Source organism: Cotesia typhae, unplaced genomic scaffold (assembly GCF_013202065.1).
Source record: "Cotesia typhae breed Kobodo isofemale line unplaced genomic scaffold, CoteBio_Ctyphae contig_48, whole genome shotgun sequence".
Lineage (NCBI taxonomy): Eukaryota > Metazoa > Arthropoda > Insecta > Hymenoptera > Braconidae > Cotesia > Cotesia typhae.
In genome coordinates, this window is record NW_027423756.1 from 3,826,199 (window position 1) to 3,840,068 (window position 13,870).

The 13,870-nt window shown below is 29.5% G+C and overlaps 2 protein-coding genes across 2 annotated transcripts in view; both read right to left on the reverse strand.

Moving 5' to 3' along the window:
• Positions 1 to 13,870, reverse strand: part of LOC141529307 (uncharacterized) — a 365,923-nt gene that overhangs the window by 11,181 nt on the left and 340,872 nt on the right. The window lies entirely within an intron of this gene.
• LOC141529780 (uncharacterized) lies at positions 6,746 to 7,897 on the reverse strand. The gene is made up of 4 exons (XM_074246474.1): positions 7,737 to 7,897; positions 7,480 to 7,632; positions 7,220 to 7,385; positions 6,746 to 7,104 (listed from the first exon to the last, which is right to left on the reverse strand). The coding sequence occupies exons 1-4, from the start codon at positions 7,797 to 7,799 to the stop codon at positions 7,028 to 7,030; spliced, it is 459 nt and encodes a 152-aa protein (XP_074102575.1). The 5' UTR covers positions 7,800 to 7,897; the 3' UTR covers positions 6,746 to 7,027.

The following is a 13,870-nucleotide window of genomic DNA, read 5'->3' on the forward strand; positions in this document are numbered from 1 at the left end:
AATGGAAGTACAGAAAATGAGTGGAAAAATGCATTTCAACAAGAATTTCAGAAGCGTAATTTAAAGCAAACATTTGAAAGAATTCGGCTGTCACCTCGTAAATACATCGGGATTCCAAGTGATTGCATGGATATTATCGATATTTTACGTATGGCTAATTTAAGTGACATTGATATATTTATTACGTTAAAAAAAATAAGATTGAATGAGAGTTTTGCGATTTTAGCTGATGATTTTGGAATGTCCACTTCTCATATAAGTCGTATCTTTACTAAGACTTTGCCAGTCATGGCAGAATATCTAAAAGACTTTATTATATGGCTTTCATCAGCAAGAATTAAACTTCAGTTGCCAATAAGTTTCCGAAGCCGTTATGCAGCAGTAGAATCAATCATTGATTGTTTAGAAATTGAAATTGAAAAGTCAACAGATCCTGTTAAACAATCATTAACCTGGTCTGAATACAAAAATGCAATACGGTCAAATATTTAATTTCTTGTACACCTGATGGCATAGTTAATTTTATTTCACCTGGATTCGGTGGTAGAACATCGGATGCTGAAATAGTTTCTCAATCTGGATATTTAGATTGTTTAAAACCAGGCGCTGCTATACTGGCTGATAGAGGCTTCAAACACATAGAAAATTTTGTAGTTGAAAAAAAATGTACATTAATTAGACCACCAACAGTAAGTTCTGAGAAGCAACCAAGTCATGATGAAGTGTTAGCAACAAAACGAATCGCGAGTCTCCGTATTCACATTGAAAGATTAATAAGAAGAATACGAGAATTTGAAATTTGCGAACCTCATTCATGTGTAAATATTAAACTTATTCCACAGATGGATAATATAATGACAATCGCCGCAGCTTTAACTAATCTACAAGGACCATTGATCAAAAAAACATAAGTTTTAAAAGTTGTTGTTCAATAAAAATGTAATATTTATATTAAGAATTCAATTTTTGTATTTTTTTTTTATTAAATAATTTAATTTATTTCAATGAATTAAATAAACGCTTGAAAATACAATTTTTCCAAAATTTACTTAGGTCTTTTAGTAATTTTTCAACTACTTGTGAATCATAATCGATAATAATAGATTTGAATTGCCGTGTTTCTTCAAAAGTTGGGTCTGCTACGATAAACATTGCTTTTTTTCTTCCTGTGAAAAGCATTTGCATCTGCATTTGAATAAAATATTTCATTGCAATTTTATTGTAATTGTCAGTGTCAATATAAGTGCGAAAGCTTTTTTGAGACGTCGGGCATTTAATTTCTACCACGAATTCGTCATCTATTGCATCTGGAGAAGCTCCTAAGTACGGGTGATTTTGGGATAAGAATAAACCACACTTTTGGAATTTACACTTCAACTTCTGCTCAACTTGTTGTAAAACTGTAGCTTCCAGCTCTTTACCTCGTTCCATAGCTTTTGTATTGCGTAGTTTTTGACCTCCAACTAGCAACTCTACTAACGTTCCATTAGGTGTATTACAGCGGGATGCTTCATAAGCTTTCGACGCTGTTATTCGTCCATACCGCAATGAAAACCAAAGATCACAATCTGCTTGGTTTTGAGTTTCCTTTTCTATATTATCACACAAGTCAGGAGACATTCGATTTGCACTAAATTGTATAAAATTATCGCATAATGTTCCTCCTAAATTAATAAAGTCCACTAATAAATTGTGTATTGAGAGGCTTTTTTCAGTATTCTCAGAGCTGAAATACTTCAAGATTTGGCTCTGTACGTTTTTTTGTTTTGTTCTATTGACAAATTCTTGCAAAGTATTGAAAGACTTAGGTACAGCAGTAATATTTGTCTCAGAATCAAAATCTGTCACTCGAATGAATTTGATTGCTGACCCAACTTGAGATAAAACTGATTTACGCCAGTAACATTCAACATCAGTTGGAGATGGTTCTTCCGATCGTCTGTGTAGTCACATTAAAAACGCGATTGAGTGCTTACATCCACCTAAAAATGGTATAACAAGAAGTGATTATTGGTTATAATATTATCAAAATATTTATTTTAGCATATTATATAACGTGTGTATTAGATATGAATGTTTATGCAGGAAATTATGAAACAAACAATAACCGCAATGATTTTATTACTTGAATATTGTTAAATTATTTTATTTACCTGACGATGCGGCGCAATCATGACACTGAATCAATAAAATTTCTTTATCAACAATATTTATAACTACAGTCACTTTATATGATTTATTATGAACTCTGTGTTCAGGACAAATAAGACACTTGAGAGTACATTCAGGTCCCTGAAGCTTAATTTGTACATATTCAATGGCTGCATCTCCATATGACTTTCTCCCAGATCTATAATTCAAAATATTAAAATAAATATTATTTATGTAACAGCTAATGAATACTTTATGAACTTGTTGATAAAAAAGCACCGATTTATTTATAACTAATATCTAAATAAACAGCTGTATTAAATAATATACATGAACATGCTAGCTTTTGCTCCTTTCATTTCTGCTGATACAAAATCAGAGTTTGTAGCGAGATAAGTTGCAACCATGAATGCATCAACTCGCGGTAAATTATCAGACCGTGCTTCACTAAAACCAGGATCCACTTTTCGCCGAGGCATTTTTATTAATTCGTTGATAATCACAAACTACACTGTTGAACTGATGCTTCTCAAAAGTCTTAGTATAACAACATTGACATGTTCATAACCTCCAAACACATTCACTTTAAATTTAAAAAAACATTTCACAAAAATTTATTTCACTTTTAATTATTTTCAACAAAATCTAGCATTAAAAATAGGATGTATAAAACTTAAAATTGAAAAAACTTAACTTTAAGTTTTTTAGCAATGTAAAATATTATACATGACTTAAATGCTCATTCAAATATACGCGCTACAAACAGCACAATGACGTCACACCAATCACATCACGTTTTACATCACGTGACTTTTATGTAATTTAGGACCACTTTTATTTATTAAATTATTAAAATTTTTAAGAACAAAATCGAAAAATTTTTCTTCCAAAAATTTTAAAAAATTATATAGAATGTAAAAATATCAAAAGTTTATGAATATCAAAATCATGCAAATACCCAATTGAATCGGGAAAGTATATGCCTTCCATGACACCTCACATACCTGTAGATCTATAACATGCTACATGAGCTGACTCAATATCGCTGAGAGACGTCTGGAAAAGTAATTTTTTACAATATGTTATGTATGATCTACACAAAAAAAAAAATGTACTTGAAGCAAGTAAATAATTTTTAAGAACTTTATTTTGATTCGAGTAGAAAAATTGTTGAATTAAGAAATTTTTCTTGGTCGAAGGTTGAAGATAACGCTGGCCCAAGCCAGCGTGTGTGTGTGTGTGTGTATGTATGTATGTATGTATGTATGTATTTATTTAATATGCCAAGGCAATTAGCCGAATGGCAAAGGTTTGAACATAGTTTTAAAAATTTTTACTTAAAGTTTAATACAAAGTAATATACTTAGGTGTAAGTGTACATCAAAATCGTATTTAAAAAATAACAATTATAGTTTTATTTTAGATTTAACTTTAATTTTAATTTTAGATTAAATTTGATTTAATAAGTAACAATGCAATATTTATTCTAACCCACGCATTTAACAATATAATGGTAGTTGTTTATTGACTGGTAAGTAATAATAGTTAGTAAGAGTATTAGCACATATACAGAAGCCAACCTAAAGGTAATTTACTGGAAGTCATGTTCCAAGAAATAGTCAAAAATCTTTGTTTTAAACACTCCAAGACTGCTTGCATTAGCAATTTCTGCAGGTAAATTTTGCCACAAACACATTTTTGTGTGTGTATGACTCGCTTATAACTTTTGAACGACAAAACCGATCGGAACTTACCAAACGGCATCCTAAAGAGTTACTGGTAGAGCCTTTGGCGCGTAACCAAATGATCCGGATTCGATTCCCGGTCTGGGCTGTCTGAATTACTTTTTCGGTTACCGAAAATTCCTACTGAGTAAAGGTCCTCCCCTTCCCCCTTTATCCTTTATTTTCCCTAATTCCCAAATTTGTCTTTAATGACAAATTTAGCTATTATATATGGCTATAAACTTTTACTTTAAAGTTAGTTAGACAGCCCTTAAACTTAGATTTCCTGTGAATTTGAACCGATTCGGACTAGATAGATTTTGAGAAATTTTGAGAAATCTAAAAAAAAATAAGAAAAAATTTCTTGAAGGTGGTTTTTTTTTTAGAATAAATTTTAAACGGCTTCATCGATCAACTCCAAAAACTAACCCGCCCTTAAGCTTGAAAAACCTCGTCGATCGCCGCTGATCCGGATGAAATCGGTTGATTCGTTCGAGAGATATCGTGAACAAAAGAAAACCAAAAAAAGTGTTTCTTCGGAATTACTCCGAAATTCCTGGTTTGATCAATTCAAACTTGAAGATTCTTTATGAGGCTGAAAAAACTGCGTCGAATGCTGCCAACCGCGTGAAAATTGGTTGATTTATTCAAAAGTTATTGCAGTTTGAAAATTCAAAAAATAGTGTTCTATGAAACTTCTATCATACTTTTGAGCTCATTACATGATTATATTTTTACATCATTAGTGGTGCAATTTTTAAATCATCTCTTTTTTCCGTGTGAATTTTGATCGAATATCTTCAGAAGTAATTTATAATTTGATTTTTTTATATGGGTAAAAGTACGAATATTTGAAATAATGAACTTACTGCATTGATACTTGTAAACATAAATTGACAGCAGACAAAAAAAGCAATCCAAGAAGCTGACATTTTAATAAAACTGTTAAACTTGTTGAGCAGTTGCTGGTTTCTTTTCCTTTGTACGAATATACATTCTTTATGCGAATGAAACTGAGTTTATATACATTTCTGATCAAAGATCTAGTCGAGTATTGTTTTAAAATCCCCCACCCTTTTGGAATTTGCCAATGAAAAAAATTCATGTAAACGGGCAAGTTGGTAACAATAACTTTTGATCAAAGACAGTGTAAGAATAAAAAAATAGATTTCTGAAAGTATCACGTTAAAGCTGATGACATGCCGTTTAATTTGACGTGTATTCTCACCTAAAGATTATTTTTATAGATTTTATGTAGGTTAATAGACGTATTAAACTAGCTTTAGGCAATGTGTTATATTGCGTTCGCCGCGGATGTAATAGCACCCACAATCATAAGCGGAATTTAATGAAACTTGGTATACTTAGTCCTTCGATAATTATTTACTATTTACGATTTTGAAAGATGGCAAAATTTTATGATTAGTATTGAAATAGCAGATTGGAATATAATTAGAAACTTGTTGGGAAATTCTAAAGTTAAAGTTAATAACTCAATGATAGGTTTTCTCAAATGGGGTACTTTTGGGAACTTATTAGGATAACCCAATGTCAAAATGAGTGTCTCGCTATCGAGTTTACCCAATAGGAATATGATTGGAAACTCATCGGTATATTTTAACATAAAAATTAACGCACCAAGTATCACTTTTATAATCCTATATATTAAAATTGATGGTTGATTGAAGTTAGCTTAGTATCGAAACAATTCGAAAACATGGACTCCGATTCCTTATTGGTTTAGGATTAGAGCGCACGCGTGTGCGCGCAATTTGAATTTCTGCTGTAAATTACTTTTGACTGTGAAAGAACAGCTTACTTCTGAAACATTCACGTTAAAACAAATGATCTTACCTATGATAATTGATCTATAATTTTTTAACATAACTTCAAAGTTTTACGTTGAATCATTTGGTAGGTAAAGAGTCGGAAAAATGAACTTAAATGAGCTTAAATCAATTGTTTTAGTAGAGCAGTCAAGTTCATTTAAGAGAATTAGTCTTTTTGTACTGGAAAAACTGCGTCAGATGCTGCAGGTCTTATCAAAAACGATTGATTCGATCTGGAGATATTGTAATTTAAAGTTTTCAAGAAAGTGCGATTCAACAACCATTAGATTTTTGAGTTCGAAAAGAATTTTTTAAGCAGAATAGAAAGTTTTTCGAACGTTTTGAGCTCGTAGATAGTGGGAAGTTCCAGGAATGGCCTGCAGGGTCAACTGTTTTCCAGATTTTTCTTTATTTTATAATAGATTTTAGTGATTTTATCAAGGTTGGCAATGACTCAAATCAATTTTTGAGTAGGTCTATTAAAATGTGTCTATTAAACTGGTCCTTATCATCAAATAAACAACTATTTCGATTGTTTTGAAATAACTTTTAAACTGGTATACCTATAGTTTCCACATCCTAATCAGTTCTTAAGCTTAAAAAACAACCTTGATTGCTAAAAAACTGCATCAAAGTCGATTAATTTGTTTGGGAAATATTGTTGAAAAAAAGAAAAATAGAGAAAAAAATAATTTTTTAGAATAACGTCGAATTTTGTTGTCAGATCATGGTGCAGTAAAAAGAAATCTTCTTCAAAAAACTACGTCTAATGCTGCAAGTATAATGGAAATCGGTTCGCCAAAAATCACTTTGCAAGTAAGAATTAATCTTTTTGTGCTTGAGAAAGTATGTTGAGTGCCGCAAACAGGATCGACATTGCTTCTAGTAGATTCTCCAACTTCTAGAAGAGCTCAAAAATATACACAAGTTCTATTTTTGAGCTCAAATAAAGAGATATCGTGGTGGAAAATTTTTTAAGCATTTCAAGTTTGAGCACAGCAGCATGTTCCAGGGAAGGCTTACGGGTCAACCGTTTTTCGAGTTTTTTTATTTTATTTTATTTTTGTTTTTATTCTCAACGCTAATACATCCAATAAATTGAAGTTGATGTTATGTTACTACAGATAATAAAATATTTTTTTATTGCTGGTCACAATTACAAATTGTTATTAATGACAATTAATGGATGTAGTATTTTATCAGTGAAACTGATAAAATCCTACATCCATTAATTTTATGTCTTCAAGTAGAGCAATTCGATGTGTTATGTAAAGAACTTTTAGTCAATGGCATTGAGTTGATGCACTATTGATGAGTTGATAATTAAAAAATTGGTACGTCAGTACTTGTATATAAACATTGAACGAGTAATATTACACTATCCTTTGCAGTGTCACCTTCTAAAAAAATTCAAAAATACAATCATATTAAAAACATGAAAATAATGTGTGAATTTATTAATCTTTTTCAATAATAATCACGATTTGGAATTATTTAGAAGAAAAACACACTTACTTTTTATAACGCAGTTACTTATTGCTTCAGACAATCCAGCAAACATATCTTTATCATTTACGAGTACTGTTGGCTGCCCTTTGCTCATTTTCAATAACTCAATTTCGCTTATTCCACGGATCGTACTTGCAACAATGTCCGCATTAATAGAGTTATCACTGTTTATCTATAGCAAAAATATAAAAAAAAATATTTGCTAATTTTAAATATATTTTGAATAATATAAGCATTTTTGAGATTCGTAATCCTTTAACACTTACAGCATTTACGCGTTGGAATATACATGTCATGTAATCAATCATAATATTCTGTCCAGCAGTTGAATCAACGGCGTATCTGCCTTCCATGATATCTGACGCATAGGTAGACCTCAAACATGATTTTTGAGCAGACTCGATGTTTCTAAGAGGCGTCTAAAAAAATAATTTTTGACAAACAAAGTTTAGAAATAAAACGTAACCAATTTTAAATAATTTTGATCAAACGTCTTTAAATGTAATTTATAATTTGAACTTACTGCACTGATACTGGCAAACAGAAATTGGAAGCAGGCAAAAATTACCAGATAAAGAGCCGACATTTTGTTAGAACTTTTAATGCAACTATTTTTTTTTTTTTTTTTTATAGAAACGTTTGTTCTTCGTGACAATAAAGTTGGGTTTATATACAGTCCTCTTTAACGACAACTAATGTCAAGCGTTATGTCTAAATCTCCCACTCATTTGGAACTTACCAATGAAAAAAAAAAAACACGCCAACACGAATAATAGAGGTGATGTTAATTTCTAGTCACGAACAATATAACAAAGAAAAACAAATATGGAGTTCATTTGACGTCCCCCAATGACCTTAACATAGATAAACATCATCGAAGTCTTACTTTAATGAGTTTTTTTTTTTTTTTTTATGTTATCATTCTAAAATCTTTAATTACAAATTTGAGTTTTTTGAATCAATTTATAGACGTACAGTTACTTTTTTTTTTTTTTTCAGTATTTTTGCAATAAAAATTAAAATTTTTAGACATGTATATTTTCATCACATTTAGAAAATTTGCGAATTGCGCAAAGGAAAAAATAGGTATCATCCCTTATTTCATAGAAACTTTTCCAATGTTAACATAGGAATTCTTCCAACACTGAAAAAAAAAGTATGAGTCTCACACTTATAAATTTCAGTGATATTGAAATACTTGGTATTGCGAATATACTTAAACACTGTTTGAGTCTCAGCGCAATATTTTTAAGCACTACACTAAAACTCGTTTAAGTCATACACTTAAACCGAGTTTGAGCGCCACTGCAAAACTCATATCAGCAATACACTCAAATCTTTATAGTAATAAATTTACAGAATAAAAAAAAGAAAGATTATGTAAATAAATATTGCTATACATTAAAGAAATTACAATAAACCCATTTATTTTAAAATTAAATTTATTTAAAAATTAATAAATAATTAATAATAATTATAATATAAAATACAGAATATTAACATATATGGGACAAGGTATATTAATATTAATATAATTAGTTTTTAGTTTTTAATGTTAAAATAATAATTTTAGTGATGGTTAGATCGTACAATTATAAATAAATTATAGCAAAAAAAATGAGGAAAAAAAATTGACATGTAGAAATTTAAAAAAATTAATAATCCAATTTTTAAAAAATAATTTTTTGGAATAAAGTTGTTTGTTAAATAAAATTAAAAAATTATCAAGTGACTGCTAACTTTAATGGGATATTAATTTTGTACTTATAAAAAACTCATAAGAGTTGTCAGATATTTGTTTATAAAAATTTTTAAAAATTAATATCAAAATTGTTCCTGGTGACTCAAATATGTTAATTTTTTTTATTTTTTAATAATTTATTTTATTTATTAAAGAATAATGATTAAAGATTAATGTTACGATGCTACATTCATTATAATAAAGGTTAACCTCGGTTGACAATGTGTTTAAATTTTACAATATGATAAAATTACATACCTTCAAATACTTGATGATAGGATGACAAATTCCACGCGGTTAATTTATTTTTCACCCACGGATCCATAAATTATTATTTTTAATGTCAATTATATAAATATTTTTTTAATGCTCTTGAGAACCATGTTTAGGTTAAAGGTATAAACACGGTATATAAACACGGGAAAAAAAAGAGCGAAATACGCGCTGAGTTTTACGCGGGAACTTTTTTTACTATACTCTTTAGACTTGCAATAGTATCGTATGGAAAATATAAGTCACTCACTTAAACAGAGTATTGCGATAATACTTAAACTTTTTTATCATATTCGCAATACCAATTCATTAAAAAAGTGTATACCAATAGGACTTAAACTTTTTTTTCAGTACTATGTCAACATAGGAATTTTTCCAATGGTAACATGGGAATTTTTTCTTCATTAACATGATAAAAATATCCATGTGTCATAGGAAAAATTCATTCATCACTAAAATTTATGTAACTTAATTTAATAATTAAGTTACAAGTCATGAAAAATAAGACTAAGGAAAAAAATTTTTTTTTTCAATTGAAAAAAAATTGAAATCGAAAAAACACCATTCTAAAATTTTCAGGATGTTTGTAGAAAACGTCAAAGTTTCACATGAAAGAAAGAAAAAAGAAATTAAAAAATGGTTATCATCGAGAAATTCGCAGTTTTTTCGGAAAAGTCTAAAAAATAACGATGAAGATAGGTTTGAATAATTTTTTTTTAATTTTTTCTATAAAGAATATTTAATAGTCAATTTTTGAAAAAGGTATGGCAATTTAAAAATAAAAAAGCGGTTATGTTGAAAAATTCATAATTTTTTTTTGGTTGGGTAAAAAAATTTGAAAAAATTGTAAGATACGTTTTTGATAGGGTAGAAAAGAAGGAAAGACTCAGCAAAATGAAAAGGGATCAGGGTCAAAAGTGGTCGATTTGGCGTGGAATGTCCCATATACATTAAGCTACACCGTCCATAATCTGCTGGATTTTTAATTTTTTTGAAATGTAAAGTAAAATTTGCAAAAAAATTTCCTTGAATTTTTTTATCACAAACCGACTGTATATTACTGTTTCACTCTTAAATTATCTGAAATTGCTTGAATGAGAAGATTTTTATGTAAATTTGCAATCATTAAATTATATTACATAAATTTTAGTGATGAATGAATTTTTCCTATGTCACATGGATATTTCTATTATGTTAATAAAGAAAAAATTCCCATGTTACTATTGGGAAAATTCCTACGTTAACATTGGAAAAATCTCTGTTTTTTTTCGCCGTGTATTTAAGCATGACTGTTAATTATGATAGTTTAGGAATTATAGCTTTGCAAAAATAGAAACGATTCTCATAAATAAATGCAATTGTTTCTATGATGACGTCGAAATAGTTCCTACGTAAATTATAGGCTGCTTCATTTCTAATTACTTTTTCTGTGTTGACATTGCAAAATAATGTTTAAGACATCACAATAAAGAAAAATCCTTTCAAAATTTCAGTCCTTAATCGTAATTATTAGTACTTCCAAACTAAATTTTTCTCATTTAATTAGCTTGCATTTCAAATTACTATTTTATTTTAGTCTCTAATCTTAATTTTGCTGGGTTTTGAGCAATAATATTTTTGAAAATTTTTATTTGTAGCTTATTTAACGTTCTTCAAAAGAGCCACCAACAATCTCACTCTATTTTGTCTAAAATGAGTTGTCTCATCTCTTAAAAGCAATTTTCAGACTTCTTTAATCTATTTTTGAAGATTTTAAGAGAACGGCTCGTCTCACGAAAAAAAATGAAAATAATAAAGTTGTTAAGAATTTAATTTTCTGAAGAATTGGCTCATACATTCATTTAGCAGAAATTAAAAAAACAATGAGAAAAGGGATTACAGTAAAAATAAAGTTTAATTTTGAATGAGTTGAAATTATTAAAAATTTTGAGTAAGCCTTTCAAATTTTTTAAAAGACTAAATCATAAATATATTATTTTTTTGAGATTTAATAACCATAAACATACTTTTGTTTATGTTCATTTATTCATCATACGTAAATAAATCGTTGTATTCAATTATGAAGCCCGATAATGAAATAAAAACACTTAACAATTTTATTGACCCATTAAACGTTACTTTACTTTATACAATACTGAAGTTGTAATGTTATCATTGAAGTTAAATTATAACATTGTGGATACATTAAATGAAGATATCGTAAATCGAAGACTAAGAAAACAAGGTATACGAGTGGTAAAGATCTACCTTGGGTATAACGCCGTGATAGACTCGATGAAGAACTTATATTATATGGAAAGTTCACAACGGCCATAAAGATCTTGATTCGATCATTCCAGTCTCACTGTTCATGCTCGAGGAATTCATTTACTTTTTAGGGAGTTATAGTATTTAATAAAACCATACAACACACATTACTTTAGTACGTGAGAGTATTACATTTTTCACGATGCTTAACTTCTCTTGTTTTGAATGTAATATCATCTACAATGATGTAACGTTTGGAATACCGACAAGACTTTTACGAAACCATGAAGAATTGTAATTGAATTTCAACACACGTTTACCACCGTTATAAGTAAGTACTTAATTACTTGTTGATCTCCATAACCTTCAATGCAATAAACCACTTTATTACGATTTGCTCCGCCGATTTTTATTGATATCAATAACTCTATTCTTTATTCAATCTTTTAATCAAAGCAAAGATTTCTGATGAATTGTGTGTGAAAACTCAGTAAAAAAAAATTTTCAACATGATTTAAGATGAAAAATAATATATTAGGATATTATCTGCACTGATAACTAAGTTAACTTAATTAAAAAAAAGAAAAATATTGAACCAAGAGCACCATTTTGAAGAAAATGTATTTCTTAAATCAAGAGAAAAAATTCTTGAGCCAAGAATAATTTCTTGGTTCAAGATTTTTTTCTTGAATCGAGTTAAATTTTTTTTTGCTCGAAGGGCAGAAAGCGTCAACTTTAGGCCCGCTACGCTAAACGAAGTTGCCGCTTCCTGCCTTCGTCGAGCAAAAAAATAGTATACAATCCACGGGAAGTAAATAAGAAAGCTTCAGATCACATTACATGTGATCTGAGACATTTCTTACTTTACTTGCCTAGGCGTGTGATATACTATTATCGGTTTAAAATTTTTATGGTATGTTTTAAAATATTTTGTCTTTAGAATACATAATTCGATTTGGATGATTGCAAACATCGAATTTTGGCAATTATTTCTATCACTTTACTCACGATTACTGTCTATATATAGAGACATATTCAAACAAGATAAAGAAAGAAAGTGAGTCGTGTCTTATTCCAGTCTTGAAGACGCGATAAGAATTAGTTTGTGTGGTGGTTGACAGGTGGCATACGACAGTGTATAATTTCCGCTAGCAAAGTGGTTGATCAAGTAATTAAGTATATTATTTGTTGGTAGAATAATCGTAGAAATAGTTGAATGTTAAAAAGTTAAATATCTAGTACTTTAAAACTTAAATGCTACTTTAAAAACCTATATATGAATTAGATGATAAAGATTAAAATTTATATCAATCGTTTTTATTTTCCACAGGATGTATTTTTTAAGATAAAATATGTACTTATATAATTACGAATCACAGAGAATAATCATAACATGTTCAATCGAACCAATTTTAACGCTTGCAGCTAGATAATAAATAATAATTGTAGAGGTCGTCTCTGATAGATGAATAATATCATCTTTAATTATAACAGATTCATTATCTAATTTGTTAGATAATTATTTTAACTTAGTGATTTTCGTTCTGTTACAATTTTTCTGTAAGAAAAGAATACCAAAAGTGTTAAGCTTCCGATTGATGAACGCTTGATATCTTCAGATATTGGAAATTTTGAATTCATTTTTTTCGAATAATTTTTTTAAGTTGCTGATCAAATCAAAGAATTAGTTTAAGAATACCAAAATCGTGTTAATTACAGAAAATTTAACTTCGTCCAACATTTTCTAGTGTATTGTGAGATCAAAAAAAATCGATGTTTGTTTTTTTCAGTCATCGAATCATTATTTCTTATCATCATAAACTATTGATTTTGAAGATGATCAAAACTATCAATGTACATTTCTACGATAAAAATGAACAAACGATAGGTTACGATGTATGTAAATATGATTTAGAAATCCAGTTTAATTTAAAGGTATTGAGTTTATTGACAAAAATTCAACAATTGATAGCTATGGGAGTAAAACTGATGCATTGATCTGTAAAGGTCGGATGTTGGATCGTATAGAAGGGAAGCAAGCCAGCAGAGCCAGGACATCGTTGGTGAGCTGTATTCCTCGCGGTTCATAACACACGGTTGTAACTAACTGGATTCCATTGGGCTATGCGCCCACCACGACCTATTCAGCGTAGAATATGGCAAATCTATGGGCTCATATTCACGAGCAAACTGTACACTAGCCAAATGGACGCAGCAATAACGGCCCGTTAACGCTAATTCGCGGAATTCTGATTGACGACAGCCGCAGGGAGCGTACTAGCTGTAGCTGGAGCTAGAGTTATAGTTCTGCTATCTTTCTCACCCTCGGTCTCTCTTGCCCTCTATCTATTCTTCCCACCCGTTAGCATTATCCCCCTTTGCGTCCACCCTGACCA